Source organism: Malaya genurostris, chromosome 3, assembly GCF_030247185.1.
Source record: "Malaya genurostris strain Urasoe2022 chromosome 3, Malgen_1.1, whole genome shotgun sequence".
Classification (NCBI taxonomy): Eukaryota; Metazoa; Arthropoda; class Insecta; order Diptera; family Culicidae; genus Malaya; species Malaya genurostris.
The window spans coordinates 116,254,253-116,270,456 of record NC_080572.1 but is presented as its reverse complement, the minus strand read 5'-3'; the positions used below and the strand labels follow the sequence as shown (position 1 = coordinate 116,270,456).

Below are 16,204 nucleotides of genomic sequence, written 5' to 3'. Positions count from 1 at the left end.
TTTTCTGTCACTTTTACTCTATGAAAATATTTTATCTAAATTTTGCATGTTTTATATAGGATATGCTTTCAATGTTCAAGCAAAACAATTCATTATTGCAATAAAATGGGAATAGTTCGTTTCATAATGAACCTTTGTACTGAAAGAATCATCATTGAAAATCTAACCTGTCCACGGAAACTGTCGAAGAGAATGTTGTGCAATGAAAATGAGCAATTCCAAAAATATGTTGCAGGTCATCAGACTTCGTATACTCCGATTTAAATAAAAGTGCACACGTTTTTTTTTAATATGACAAATCTTGGATCGAGAGAACAATCTGACTCAAGACTAACCTTTGAGACACGCAAATTTTTGTATGCACTTTTTTATCACTGTGGCCCGATTACTGCTAATTGTACAAAATTTATATCGAAGAAGTTCTAGGAAATCGATAGAGTACTTAAAAAAAAATAACGCATGTATTAATCACCCCTATTCTGTATTTCGATCGAATCGGATTTTGTCGAACGAATGTAAGAATTTGCATTCTCTAGTTCGATCGAGTGATGCTTTTGTATGGAAAACTCGAACTCGATCGAGCTACAGAATTTCGTATTCGATCGAAACAATCCTATTCGAACGAAATACAAAATCGGGTTGAATATGTTCCGGGACTAACTAAGAAAAACATATTTTTTCAGCAAAACTCAACTTCTATCAACTTAATTTCCTTCAAAACATGATCAGTTCAGCGCTTATCTAACACTTCAATACCTTTCGTGTACAACAAATTATTTTTGTCTCGGAGTAATTTCTTAAGGACTATTCACACATCCGGTTCAGTGCCGGTACGGCACCGTGCACGGATACTGATATTATTTCATTCGTTTTCTATGCGCGTATTTACACCTATCCGGCACCGTGCCGTTTCAGTGCAGCTCGCCGTCAGTGTAGCGTCCGTCCGGAAAACTCAAATTCGTCGTCACCGATATTTCTATTTTCACTGAAGTCGGTATGTTATTGCATTGGCTGTGCCGGAACGGAAACAGTACGGAAACGGAACGGAAGGGTTCCGATAAAAAAAGAACACTGACGGCGCACTCAAGGCACTTTCACTGAACCGTCACGGAACTGAAATGTGTGAATAGTCCTTTAAACAGTAAAATATGATTGTAAAAATAAAAAAAACAATGATTTTACACTAATCGACCTTCCTCCTAGAAGTAGCCGTTTTCGAGACATCGACATTCAAAGTACCTGGATTTTTTGATGAATTGCGGAGATTTTTTGAGCTACAGATAATTGTAATTTATACCATAAGTAATTTTATTGCTTTTTATGCGTATTCTGATGTTTAAATATCTGAAACTTATTTCAGCTGTAATTGTTTCACTTTTTTATTGACACTAATCAAATAAAGTTTTTAAGTTTAAGATTAAACACTAAGAATAAAAGAAAAATCAAAGAAACGTTTCGTAATCGCGGATTTATCAGGAAGTTCCTTCAGTAGTTTCAGAATCAATTCTTCGTGAAGGCTCTCCATCTCTCCAACCGTACAAAACAAATAGTGATGTGTGTACATTTTTTCCAAATCGGTGCAAGTCAATTTTGATTTTAAAATCTTCTCTGATGTTCAAATGGTCTACGATTTCAGTTCATCACAGAAATTTTTCTGCGAGAATGAAAATTTTCTCATCCAAATTTTCTGGTGTTAGAAAACACACATTCGACTGAGAAAAATATTTATTATCACTTATGAGAAAAAACGGTTTTCCTTTAATATGTAGTTTTTGATGCACAATGAAGTGGAGTAGCATTTCGAATACTTTTTGGAAGGATCACCGATAGCCAGGACGACGTGCGTTGGAGATCTTGGTGTTCTTCTCGACGCAACTTAAGATTTGTAATGAGCATGACTACACATTTTACAGACGTATACTGCTTAAAATTTCTTTACTGTTCGCTGCTCAGTCATCACTACTTAAACGATGCTCATAGCCCCGCCCTTCAGTGTTTACCGTGGAACAATACTCATCAACTACAAAGTAACGAAAGTCATGGGTTTCTGAATCGGTCTCGATACGTTACAATTTCTTCAACTTCCTTTAAGTTGAAATAGTATTTGGAATGTATACCATTCCAACTCAGATTAAACATTTCAACAGCATAATAGCCACCCCTGTCGAGCGCCACCATTTCCGTCATTTACAGGGAGGAATTGATGGATATGAAATAGAATACGTTAATGTCTACTTCACGGAAATACGAAGACTCACAAACTCGGTGGTATTACGGAGTTGATGATTTGTAAGTATAAAAGTCTGGGATCACTCTAAGCTATGAACATCGTTTGGCAGCTATCAGTGACATGTTCAGTCTATATACACCCTCATTCTTTTTTACGGCCGTATGCGATACGTTCGAAAGTATAGCAAATTCGTATTCCCGTTTACGTTCGAATCAATCACACTTTTAAACATCGTACATGCATAAAAACAACGCCCATCCAACTTTAAATTATCAGTTCTGGAACAGATTTGAGTTGTAAATAAAAATCTTTGATATCATCTGTTATTTGACTTATTTTTTCACTGATTTTGTATCATAGCAGTCCGATCAGTAGTATCTGCGAAAAATATGTTGCATTTTTCTTGCAATTTTGTCATGTTTTCGATAGCCTACATATTTATTTCATTGGTAAAATCATGCATTTAATATAAAATAATGCATGTTTACCCATGGCGTATTTTCCATAAAGTACTTAATAGAGGCAAAATTGATGCGTAAAAACTTTGAACCTCGCATATATTCAAAGGCTCTCCAGAAAAAACAGAATTTTACTATACTGCTACGCTTTCTAAATGATTTATGCAAAACACAAATTTATGATTTGATTACAAATCACCTTTAGATTCGAAAATAATTTTGTTAGAGATCGGTTAAACTTTTTTCAATGTGTTCGAACGATTAGCGGCCCTTACACGATCATTAAAAGTGTCATTACTAAAAAGGAATGGCACTTTTAATGATCGTGTAAGGTCTACGAGTTCAGTAATGATGGAATTGTGGATTTTCCATCATTACCAACATTATTTCTTCTTCTTATTTTTTTTGTGGAAGTGATGAATATCTTTAGAACTATACGCGAAAAAATGACAAAGTGTAGATTTAAATTGTTAATATTTCATTAACCTTAACGTTTCAATGGCAAATCAAATTTATTTTCAGCTAAACGAACGAATAAAAATATTGCTATTGCTGGAGTAGTTACAAATACTCATCATTAATAATGAACGTGTAATGCTAAAAAGTAATGATGTACAGTAATGCAGTAATGACGAGCGTTTGAGCAGAAGTGTCATTACTTAGTAATGACACTTTTAATGATCGTGTAAGGGCCGCTAATGATGTTCGAATACACGTTTCGTCTGAAACTAAAATGGCATACATTCTAGCGTTTCGCATATGGTTAATCACATGAATTGGACTGATTACATCAAGGCTTAGCATTTATTTTAAGAAGTTTACTGATATTTGAATATTTTGTGGCAAACGAGTCGCGTTCGAATTCATTCGAGTGAAAACAAGAATGGCTTATTCGTATTCGTTCGAAAGTACCCGTTCGTCGTATTGCGGATACGGACGTAAACAAGAATGAGGGTGATAATATATTCTATTCCACAGTATTCCATGGTACACAAACCGCCAATAAAGGTTAAAGATAAATTTAATTTGCCGTTCATCTGTTGAAACTCAATTGGGATACGTTCACTTCTCTTAACTTCAGCTTCATACTGGTAATAACGGCCGGTAGTATGAATATGAAACATAAAACAGCTCAGTTAAGCCCTACCGGCCACTCCTGTACCGAATGTTGGAGTGTAATGCAATCAACATCATATTGGAGTCGTTCCATATCTCATTCATTAAATTCAGTAATGAAACTTAAAGCTGTAACACATGTTTATATTAAATTGCAACGCTAATTGATTGTATCTGATGATGTTTGCAATACCCACCCACCAACCATGGGAGGGAGAAACCTTAAAAGGTTAATAGGAAAATTTTACAGTAATTAAAACACGTGTAAATTAGCTTTGTATATTATTTATAACAAATAAAATCAACCACTATACCATCTACTACGTTCACTATTTTTAACGGCATCATGGATGATTTGTTTATATCTCCCTACCGTTTGCTGAAAGTACTGGTCTTCCTGTTTCAGATCGGTTAAGTTAGTATGTTTTTGTTTTACACGTCGTTTTGCCTTTAATTGTCGGTTTTTCTCATGCTCTTTCTTGACCCGTTTTTTACGTGCTTGTTGTTTCTCAGATTTTATACGTTGCATATGTGCTTCAGCTTGCGCATTAATTTTCCTACTGGACCGGATTCCTATTCTGCCCTGACGTGAAATTTCCCCTGTAAATTCTTCCATATTTTCAAGTTTTCTTTTGCGTTCTTTTTTCGGCGTTTTGGTGCAATTTTTCAAATTACTAATGGCAACGTTGGGAACAATAGCAATTTTTTCGGTTATTGCTTTTGTTCGCTCTTTTCTTCGAAGAAACTTCTTCTCTTGAATTTTCTTTAACTTCTCCTGATAGGTAGGATTATTAAGCCGCGATTTAAGTAGACGTTGTTGCTTGATGTTGTGCACTTTGCGATCTTCTATGCTGAATGCTACTATTGGTCTACTGTTTTTCCCAAATACTTTTGGGTTGTTGTTGAGTTTTCTCAGGACTTCTAAGGAAATATTGTGGTTTTTGAATGACAGAAATCCATACCCACGCGATTTACCGGAGGGATTTCCGAACGATGGTGTATTTTCTCGCATAACTCGACATTCTATTGGAATGCAGCCAGTATGTTGATGGACTATTTTTCTTAGATCAGCACTAGTACAGTTTTCCGATAAATTGTGTATAGTAAGACGTTCGCGTGAAACGAACCGATTCAAATTCTTCAACATCTGAGCACACCGCTGCTCTAGTCTGAGCCGTTGTGCCATATCCGTCTTTGAAACGTTTTTAGCAGCTGGAGATCCTGCCATAATTAATCCTTCTTTTAAAAGATACAGATTACGTGAATCTTTTCCAGGCCGTTCATTGGCCTGGTTTTCTTTGTCACGAATATCTTTCCTTTTAAGAGCATCGACAATTTCAATGAATTGATTGTTAACCAGTATTTTTAAACTTTGCTTCTTACATATTTCGGCGGAATCTTTAAGCTTAAAAATAACAAAAGCAGTTCCTTTAGAATGACCCGAAACGCGCTCTCTATTAATAAAAACTTTATCAACTGTTCCAAACTGGCACATTGTATCTTTTAATATCGTTTCATTAGCATCATAGGGTACATTTTTTAAGAAAACCGTTCGACCTTCTTCAATTTCTTCGAGTTTTTTTTGCTGTAATGGTTTCGGCGGTTTTATGTCCTCAGCAAAAGAATCTTCATCCATTATATCTTTATCTGATTCCTCAATTTCAAAGTCATCCTTTTCACCTTTGTTTACTTCTCCGATACTGTTTTCATATTTGTTTCCTTCGTGTTTAATATCCTGCTTGGATTTCATCTTTGTATAAGTATCTTTTGGAAGAGCATAACATGCTTCAAGTTTTCTACCCATGACCATTTTACCATTAAGCATCTTAATAGCACGTTCTGACTGATCCGGATGTTCATATTGTAAGAAGACACATCCTACGAGTTTCCCATCAGTTCGTTTTAGGATATTGATATCCTTCAATACACCATACTGTTCAAACTCATCCCGCAACTTTTTTTGCGTTAGTTTATATGGTACATTTCTAATTATGATGCGACATTGTCGACGAGCAAACTCACGACTTCGCTTACGAGCTGCATTTCTGCTAAGTGCACGAACATCGTTGCAGTCCGCATCACAGCTTGGGCTAATGTACTTGTTTTTTGAAATTTGTTCCGGCTCAGATTTATCAGTACTCATAGTCAAATGATTGAAGTGAAAAGCCTGAAAAATCTACAAACTATTTAGTTGAAAACAATATGATTCAATGATGTTATTGTACCTTTTATATACGAAAAAAGTCGTTTCATTTGTTCCTAAGAATGAATGACAAAAGAAACGTGCTACACGATTAGCGTTGCCAATATTTCAGATTTATCTGCAAATCAGTGCTGTCAACTGTTTTTTCCAAAAATCTGTATTTGGCGGAAAAATCTATCTGTACAATATCCCACTTGTTCGCGGCGGGCAGATTTCCCCCCAGACGGCTGGCTATGTCTGCCAGCCATTATTGCCAGAATTCTGCCAGAGTTCCGGCAAAAGTCTGGCAACAATGCAACAACCGTTTCCGGCAGAGAATTTCGCCTAGCGGTTATTAACGGTTCATTTCTGTCGGATTCTTGCCATATAAGATTGGCAGAACCGTTTTGAATCGGTTCTACATTTTAGGCGTCTTAGTTTAATTTTTTCAATAAAAGATACATATGAAAGGCAATAAGTTATTGCCCTTCATATATACTAATCATGGAACATGTTATTGCCAATAACATTGCTTTCTCACTACCAAACATACCCATATTTAAATCTCATTTACCTCGTCTCAAGATTATTTTTTGTACGTACATGCGGGATTGACGAATATCAAATGAAGTCGAATAGAAAAAAGAGGAGGGAAATAAACAAGACACGAACGGCGAAATAATGACGCAATTTCGCCTGGACAATTTTGACAGCAGCCGGAATGCAGCCAGCCTTCTGACGGTTGCCAGAATTCCTCACAAGCGGGATCTTTCTCGAAAACTCAAACATCGATTTAGTGCGGAAACTGATTTTGCAACCAAAAAAAAAAGGTCGCTCGACTTGGTTTACCCCTATGGAATCCAACACAAAAACTGAAAATCGGTATTTATCTGTATGAAAATTGAAATATCGGTATTTTGAGAGAGCATATCTGTATTCCTGTATCGAGTCCAAAAATCGGTATAAATACTGAGAAATCGGTATAGTTGGCAGCGCTGCTGCAAATATCAGATTTTTCTCGCTTCGACAGTAGAGTGCCTATAACCAGAGTGACGACATCTCATCCGTAATGTTGGCAGCAATTCAAAACATTCCATTAACTTTACATTGAATTGACAGGTCGTTTGCTAGTTTGGAACTGGTAGCTGTCATTCCAAACGAACAGCTGTCGTCACTCTGATTATAGTCACTCTAGATGGAACTAGTGCATCACGGAAAATTATTTTTATAAGAATTTACTCATACTGTCATGTCTGTTAGTCTGTGGTATAGCGATAGGGCACTATTTATTTTGGATACTTCATTTGTTATTTCCAGGCATTTGAAGAATGCTATCAAACCAAGTTTAATGCTCTATTCTGAATAACCGGTAGATTTCGCACAATTAACTAAGATCAATATTACCACCTCAGAGTAAAAACTTTTTCTTCAACTTCTACTATGATTTTTCGAATTAATTTGCCCGTTTTCATAAGAAATCGTTGAAAAGGTGGAGTAATTAGAAATTATCCTACCGATTTGACAGCTCTTGTCTGAAAGTATCATCTCTAAACAAGCAGCTCCTCTACATTTCAGTATTGCGACAATAGTGATTTGCAACATTTTTATCGTTTATTTAAGAGTACAAATAGATATCAGCAATAAAACTACACTCGGAGTAGAAGAAAATCGATTTCAAAGTGATTACTACTACTTTATTTAGTGTAAACTACGATTAAACATGGAAAATCTTTAGAAATGCGTGAAATTGGGTAAGGTTAGGTTTTTTCGGATCAATATTTTTTTTTGAACAGAAACCAGTGTAATGTCGATTTCTCGAGTACTAGAATGTACAGTGGTCGAGTACTATTTATTTTGGATACTTTATTTGTTATCTCCAGGCATTTGAAAAATGATATCAAACCAAGTTTAATGCTCTATTTTGAATAAACGGCAGATTCCGCACAATGAACAAAGATCAACATTACCACCTCAGAGTAAAATAACTTTTTCTTAAGCTTCTACTACGATTTTTCAAATGAATTTGCCGTTTTTATATGAAATCATTGAAAAGGTGGAGTAATTAGAAATGTTACTACCGATTTGACAGCTCTTGCTGAAAGTATCATTTCTAAACAAGTAGCGCCTCTACATTTCAGTTTTGCGACAATATGCCAATATTCGTCAATCCCGCATGTACATACAAAAAAATCGAATCTTGAGACGAGGTAAATGCCCCTCCCTGCTATGGAAGCTGGTTCCTGAAACCGGCGCATTTGTTGTCAACAATATGTTAAGCTACGATCATACTATACAATCAAACCACACTGGTGTCAAAAGTTAATTTCTTCAAACCCAATATAAATATAACTCTAGTCTAGTATTCTTTTTCAAACAAGTTATTTGACCTCTTTTTGAATAAGAAAAAGAAATTGTGGTTTATTATAGTTTGATTAGAGTGCCTATAACCAGAGTGACGACTTCTCATCCGTAATGTTGGCAACAATTCAAAACATTCCATTAGCTTTACATTGAATTGACAGGTCGTTTGCTCGATTGGAACTGGTAGCTGTCATTCCAAACGAACAGCTGTCGCGCTCTGATTATAGTCACTCTAAGTTTGATTATTTTACATCGTTTTCTTATGTTGGTGCAACCGCATGAAGAAAAATGTGAACGTGTGAACACTGCTTAAACACAGCCCATTTGTACGCGGCGGGCAGATTTCCCCCTAGACGGCTGGCTATGTCTGCCAGACATTTTTGACGGAACAATGCAACAACCGTTCCTGGCAGAGAATTTCGCCTTGCAGTTATTAACGGTTCTTTTTCTGTCGGATTTTTGCCATACAAAATTGGTAGAACCGGTTTGAATCGGTTTTACATTATTGGCGTCTTGGTTTTATTTTTTCAATAAAAAGTGCATATGAAAGGCAATAAGTTATTGCTTTTCATATATAGTGGTGATGTCGCTTACCCTACGTTGTGATTATCTTCTTTTGCCACCAGAATTTCTCCGAACGGCACAAGCAGCAATAGGTACATTACCCTATTCGCCGTTCCACAGGTATGCTCACGGTGCACCGAAAAGCAGCAGCCAGCAGCAGAAAATCGCTTGGTAAGATGTACCAGTAGTGGATTCACACAATCGGGCAAGTAATTTTACCTTTCAGGTCAACAGAGAACTTCACACAGGTAAGTACTTCGGATCACTGCAGCACAGGTAAGTAATAAAGTCTCTTCCAGGTTAAACAGGTAAGTTGGTTTATTACAGCACATACGAATTACACTTGAACAACTTTGAACAACTTAAACTTGACTTTATTGCTTTTCTGCGGGACTATTCACAGTGCGATCTGCTCGCTTCACTAGTTTAATTTCTACTGACTGATCGGAGCGAGCGGGAGCGCTATATTATCGATCGTGATCACAAAACCTAGTTGCCAGAAGGGCCATAATTGTTATCTCACCGTCGCCCGTTAGCACCAATCTCATGTGAGAAATAATTATCACACGCAGTGCGGCCAAATTTAGTATACAAATCAACATACCCGCCGCCTTGAACAATTATGTTCAACATAGAAAATTTAAACACGTAACATAGACTTATAGCTAGTGTACAAATAAATTTATCTTTACATTTCAAGTGTTAAATTAGTATTTTACTTAAACTAAAGTTGTATCCGAACTCCTTTGGATAGTTGATGCATCGTTGTTGTTTACTGGTGATTTTTCGCTTGCAGGGACTGTCGTAGAATCAGGTAACATGCAGATTTTTGCGATGGGACGAGTGATGATTCCGCGAGCAGTGCGAAGTTGTACTACGCGAGTTAACTGATCTCTACCGGGCAAAATTGATTCGATGCGAGCAAGAGGCCATCGAATCGGCGGTTGAAGTTCGTCTACTACGATGACTAATTTACCTGGAATTATGTTGTCATTGCGCTGCCAGCCACGGGTGTCTTTTAGTAGCTCCTGTAAGTATTCCTTTTTCCAGTGTGTCCAAAAGCGCTGCACATGCACTTGCAGCTGCTGGTAGTGATCAAGTCGGTTTGCTGGTATACTTTGTAGATCTGGGTCGGGTAGGGCATGCAGTGACGAACCGATGAGAAAATGCGCTGGAGTTAATGCAGCCAAATCGTTGGGGTCTTCGGTGAGTGGAAGCAAAGGTCGGCTGTTCATGATTGCTTCAATTTGTGCGAGCACTGTGCACATATCTTCGAAGGTGAGGCGGGACGATCCGAGCTGACGATAGAGATGCTTTTTCGCTACCTTGATTGCTGCCTCCCACAAACCACCAAAGTGAGGGGCTTTGGGTGGTGTTAAATGCCAGGTGATACCTTGCTCAGCACAGGCAGAGATTATTTCGGCTTGTTCTGATCGGTTTTTAAATCTGGCGAATAATTCGATCAGTTCGTTTTTCGCTCCCTCAAAATTTTTACCGTTGTCTGAGTGTATGTGAGCAGGACAACCACGACGCGCGATGAAGCGTCGAAGAGAGCATAAAAAGGCTTGAGTAGAAAGATCGCTGACTAACTCAAGGTGTACTGCTTTGGTGGAAAAACATACGAAAAGGCACAAGTAAGTTTTTGCAGGTGAAGCACGTTTGTGTATCGGACGCAGATACAGCGGGCCGGCATAATCGACGCCTGTGATGCTGAATGGTCGGCTTGGAATGACGCGCTGTACAGGTAATTGACCAATTTGCTGTTGGGCAGGTATCGGATTGACGCGATTGCAACGAAAGCAATTTCTTACGATGCTGTGGACCAGTCTACGGCCGTTTGGGGGCCAGAATTCTTCGCGAATGGCACTGATCAGTAGCCGCCCGCCGCCGTGAAGTAATTTACGATGAAAATGTTCAGCAATTAGGCGAGTGAAAGGATGATTGTTAGGAATTAGGGATGGATGTTTTGCTTGGTAAGGCAATTGGGCTAGATTTAAGCGACCTCCCACCCTCAACACTCTCTCTTGGTCAATGAATGGGTTCATTTGGCGAATGTTAGATTGTTTCGATACAGAGTTTCCCTTTTCCAGCTGTTTGATTTCAGCAGCATATCCATCATGCTGAGCGAGTCGAGTGAGGACTGTTTTGGATTTGGCAAGTTCTGCAACAGTTAATGACTGGCCTAAGGACGAAAATGATTGTGAAGGCTGAGTTCGTGACTTCGAGCGAGTGTTGGCGATGAATCGCAAGCAGTATCCGATGACGTGAAGAAGCCGACTGTAGGAAGACCAGCGTAAAAACCATGGGTGAATAGTTGAAGTTGTTTGAGTTACGGCTACAGTAGTTTTTAACTCCAGGTCGTCCGCGGTCACGCCAAGTGGAATCGAAATTGGCCAATCTTGCGGTGGCGAAGGCAACCAACTTGGACCGCATTTCCATAAAGCACTTTTGAGGAAATCGTCGACCGACATACCACGGGAAACCAAATCGGCAGGATTTTCAATTCCGGAAACGTGCTTCCACTGGCAACCGTGCGTGAACTGTTGTATTTCCGAGACCCGATTGGCAACGAAGGTGGGCCAAACGTTCGGGGGTGATTGCAGAGTTACTGCCGAATCCGACCAGAAATAAGAAGTACAAACATTAACGTCAATAGCATTTTTAATACGGGCGTGTAAATGAGCCGCAAGTACGGCTGCGCATAGTTCCAAACGGGCGATGGTAATTCGTTTTAACGGGGCTACTCGGGATTTCGATGCCAGAAGCTGAATTCGAACTATTCCTTGGCTGTTCACACAGCGAGCGTACGTGCATGCTCCATATGCTGCTTGAGAAGCATCTGCGAAAGTATGCAATTGGATATCGGAACCGGGAAGTAGTGCATATCTGTCGATCCGATGTTTGCTTATTTTTGTCAATTCTCGGTGGTAATTTTCCCATTTTGATTTTATTGGTTCAGGAACTGGATCATCCCAACCACAGGACAGCAACCATAGCTCTTGCATTAAGATCTTTGCCCTTACAATGACGGGTGCGATGAGTCCGAGAGGATCAAACAACTTAGCGATGTCTGAAAGAATAGACCTTTTAGTTGGTAGAACAGGATTTGTTCGAATCTGCGAATCAAAGCGAAGGCAATCTGCTTCAGGCTCCCAACTTATTCCAAGCGCTTTGATGGTTTCGTGGGGACTAAAGTGCAATGTGGATTGCGTGCCAATCTGGTCATCGTTGAGACCTTTCAGGACTTCTAGCCGGTTAGATGTCCATTTCCGAAGTTCGAATCCTCCCTTTTGCAATAAATCATTCAATTCTGATCGTAGAAGAATAGCTTCTTCAACAGTTTCAGCTCCACCGATGAAATCGTCAACGTAGAAACCTTTTCTTAATGCCTGACTTCCAACAGAATGTTGGTCACCTTCATCATCTGCCAACTGGTGAAGAGTCCGGGTTGCTAGGAACGAGGATGGTCCTAAGCCGTAGGTAACAGTCAGGAGTTCGTAAGTCTGTACTGGACACTGTTTTGAGAATCGCCACAAAATACGCTGCAGCGGAGTGTCGTCCGAATGTACCAGTGCCTGTCTGTACATTTTAGCATTATCTCCGACGAGAGCGATAGGAAAAGTTCGAAACCGCAAGATGATGTTCAGCAAATCTTCCTGCACCACAGGGCCGACGCAAAGAGCTTCGTTGAGAGAGAAGCCGGTAGAAGTCTTCGCAGATCCGTCAAACACGACTCTGAGCTTAGTCGTAGAACTTGCTTCCTTAATTACGGGATGGTGAGGTAGATAGTAGACTTGAGAGTTTCGTTCGTCGTCCTTTACGACCAGTCGCATGTGGCCGAGGGCGAGATACTCTCGCATAAACTGATGATAATCGTCTCTTAGATGCGGATTTCGTTCCAAACGCTTTTCCAGGTACTCGAAACGTCGTTGAGCGTTGCTTCGGGATTCGCCTAACATTGCATCGAAATCGGGTTTCCGGGGGTAGCGAACTACATACCGGCCTTCGGGGTTCCTAGATACGGTAGACTGATACAATGACTCGCAATGCCGTTCTTCTACTGAATAACTATCGTTGTTTGCCAGTTCTTCGGTCTTCCAAAACTTTTCCAGACAATCTTCCAGTGAAATCATTGAAACAACGGCTGCATCGCACGAAGTGGATGAAGTAGTAATCTGATCGTTGGAATACGAGTTAGCAGAACCCGCAATGATCCAGCCAAAGACACTGTCAACCAAAAGCGGAAGGTTACTGTCAAGCTGAATGCGTGCAGCGCTGGGAAAGAATGAATAGAAGTGTCGAGCACCCAGAACCATATCGATCGGTTGACTTTTGTTGAAAGCGGGGTCTGCTAGAAACAGTTCCTTCGGTATCTTCCATCCCTCGGTCGAGATATTTTGCGAAGGGAGATTGGCCGTAACATTTTCCATCACTAGGAAATTCACACCACACGAGAAGTCTCCCTTTCTTGAAAATATTTGAGCGAAAACCGATTCACGTACTGGTTTGGACAGCTTACCGGCTCCCTGAACGGTGATGTTCACATGCTGTCTCCGTAAACGCAGAATTTGTGTCATACGATTCGTGATGAGATTCGGCTGAGACGCACTATCCAAAAGCGCACGAGCTAGATGTTCAACACCGAAAGCGTCAACGACCTTAACGACGACGGTTAGCAGAAAGACATCTTCTCGGGGATACTGAAGAGTAGAACTGACTTCGATCACTGGTGTATCTTCAGTAGCGGCAACAGTTAACTGTGTAGACAATTCACTCGTAGAAGGCCCACTAGATGGCGTACCAGAGGCGGTAGCACTTGCGCTAGACGAAATTCCTTCCCTATTGCTTCTTGGAGAACTGTCTGGCTGACCGAAATGCAGAAGCGTGTGATGACGACTGTTGCACTTACGACAGCTGAATTTGGAGGGACAATTGCGAACAAAATGACCAATTTTCAAGCAGTTGTGGCATAAGCGTTTCGAAATGACAAACTGTTGACGTTCATTTGTTGATAAACGAATAAATTTCTGGCATTTCACTAAGGAATGCGATTGGCTACAAGCAATGCACTTTTCCCCAGAACCAGCAGTAGAGGCACACGAAGTAAGGCGAAACTGTGAATGGAAATGGTTCCTTTTCAGTGTATGAGATGAACTGCCAGAACTTGAAGCTGATTCTGTTGAGTGGTGGTTGACGGAGATTGATTCCAGCACCCGAGCTCTTCGTTGCAGGAAATCAATGATGCAGGCGTAGTCCGGGTTCGCTACGGTCGACGCATGATCCTCCCACGCCTTCAACGTGTCGTCGTGTAAGCGCATACACAGTAGATGCTCCAGAATGCTGCTCCAAGTATCGGTAGGCTCTCCCAGTTGATGCAAAATCTTTGTATGCCGCTCGAACTCATCAACCAGCCCGTGTAACGAGGCAGCGGACTCCTTCTTCATGCGTGGGATGTCGAAGAGTGCCTGAAGATGACGTTTCCGTAAAAGGTAATCATTCGAATATCGATTTTCCAATGTTTGCCAAGCTAGCAGGTAGTTGGCAGAACTAATTCCAATGGATTCAATCAATTGAGCAGCTTCGCCCTTGATAGCCGCCCGCAGATAATGAAATTTCTGAATATCCGGGACATCCGGATTAGAATGGATAAGCGCCAAGAATGTATCGTGGAATGCAAGCCATTGCATATAATCTCCATCGAATTCGGGCAAAGAAATCGTTGGCAACTTGATACCAGAGAGAGTGGAAGAAACGTGAGGGGGTACAGGGCTACGATCAGTAGGAATAGGAGAAAGTTTTGACATTAGACTTGCTTTTATTGTAAAGAGACGTGGTTCAAATTCAGCTCGAACAGCTGCATGCTCTGTCCTACCTTCATCGGTAATCTCGATGTCCTCAAGCTGTGCCTGTACCGACTCGAGGTTGCTCCATACTCCGTTCAGGTATTCCAGCCTCAAGGATACCTGACCCTGATCACGATGTGCATCGTAAGCTGCATCAAAATCCTCTGCCCGACCCAGAGCAGCCAGAAGAGTTTCTCGTCGGTGAAGCAGCTGGTTTCTGGAATGCTCCTCCGCCATTGTATGAAGCAGAACGTTGAATATTGCACGTGTCCGAAAAGATGTCCGACCTGTCGATCAAAGACCACAAGTAGACCCACAAAAATGTAACAAAAGGCTTGGAAAGGTGCTCACCTGTTCCAAGGCAAGCAATGCCTTGTATTATATACAGCCAACTGGAACCTGCCACAACACCAACCGAGCCAAAATCCTCCGAAACTGCCGAATCACGCGCAACACTCAAGCAGGAATGAGCACAAAACCATAAAGGCAGAAATAGCTCCCAAAATCGTCCGATGGTAACTGGAATGGCCAACAAACAGGTACACCACAGCAACAATAGAAAACAGGCCACGTGTAACTGGAGTGATTCACGCCGCAGCTTGGGACGCCACGGGTAACAATGGTCCAATTGTTCAACAGCAAAATGGCGCTTCGAAGCAAGCCAAGCTCCGCAATGAATAGTAGCAATGGCCGAATCAGGAACAATTCGTATTGTTAAAGCATGCAAAGAAAAAAGAAAGCATCTAAAGGGGACTTGTGATACCCGCGGAGTGCATTGGACAGCTCTTTACCTGATGCCCAATAAATTGAGCCTTGTATAATGAATTATCAGCAATCGGGATCCAAAAACTTGGAGTATCGCTTTCAAACCAGCGTCCAAAATGGCGACGTCAAGAACAAACGGTCCGAGTAACGAAAAATCCTGGTCACGGCACCAAATTATGATGTCGCTTACCCTACGTTGTGATTATCTTCTTTTGCCACCAGAATTTCTCCGAACGGCACAAGCAGCAATAGGTACATTACCCTATTCGCCGTTCCACAGGTATGCTCAAGGGGCAGCAGGGACTATGTCTAAGGGCTTGACGACCCCTCCCCCGGCAACTGCGAGTTGTAGGGCTTGCCTAGGATGCGGTGGGGTTTGGCAGTGGGCTCTGCTAATCCTTTACAAAAAGCTGCATGTATCCGCAAGCAAGTCCTACCAAAGCGATCGTGTGCCGCTCAAAGTGCACAAGCCCAACGGGAGTGCCGACTCGGCACGTTAGGACTAACGCCAGTGAGATCCTAACTATGGTATACTGGCTACCACACCATCCATGGATACGATACGGTAGATCGGAATATATAGAGAAACTAGGGCTGACAGCTGCGGTATTCTACTCCTTCAGTAAAGCAGGGTGGAACCGGCTTGAAATGGCGAGTAGGCTAATGCCGCAGCTGCCTTCCGTCC

The 16,204-nt window shown here is 40.8% G+C and overlaps 2 protein-coding genes across 3 annotated transcripts; both read right to left on the bottom strand.

The window, feature by feature from the left end:
* Window positions 1-4,082: 4,082 nt before the first annotated feature.
* LOC131435184 (RNA-binding protein 28) lies at window positions 4,083-6,130 on the bottom strand. Of its 2 annotated transcripts, none has more exons than XM_058602811.1 (2): window positions 6,030-6,130; window positions 4,083-5,980 (listed from the first exon to the last, which is right to left on the bottom strand). In XM_058602811.1, the coding sequence occupies exon 2, from the start codon at window positions 5,945-5,947 to the stop codon at window positions 4,106-4,108; it is 1,842 nt and encodes a 613-aa protein (XP_058458794.1). In that variant the 5' UTR covers window positions 5,948-5,980; window positions 6,030-6,130; the 3' UTR covers window positions 4,083-4,105. The 2 variants fall into 2 exon arrangements, with proteins under 2 accessions (XP_058458794.1, XP_058458795.1); XM_058602812.1 differs by having other exon boundaries at window positions 4,083-5,971; window positions 6,030-6,107.
* A 3,500-nt stretch (window positions 6,131-9,630) lies between these two features.
* Window positions 9,631-14,991, bottom strand: LOC131433948 (uncharacterized). The gene has a single exon (XM_058600567.1). The coding sequence runs from the start codon at window positions 14,989-14,991 to the stop codon at window positions 9,631-9,633; it is 5,361 nt and encodes a 1,786-aa protein (XP_058456550.1).
* Between the last annotated feature and the right edge of the window lie 1,213 nt (window positions 14,992-16,204).

Coding starts and splice junctions, on each gene's coding strand:
- LOC131435184 (XM_058602811.1), bottom strand. CDS start 5,947: ATGAGTACTGATAAATCTGAGCCGGAACAAATTTCAAAAAACAAGTAC.
- LOC131433948 (XM_058600567.1), bottom strand. CDS start 14,991: ATGGCGGAGGAGCATTCCAGAAACCAGCTGCTTCACCGACGAGAAACT.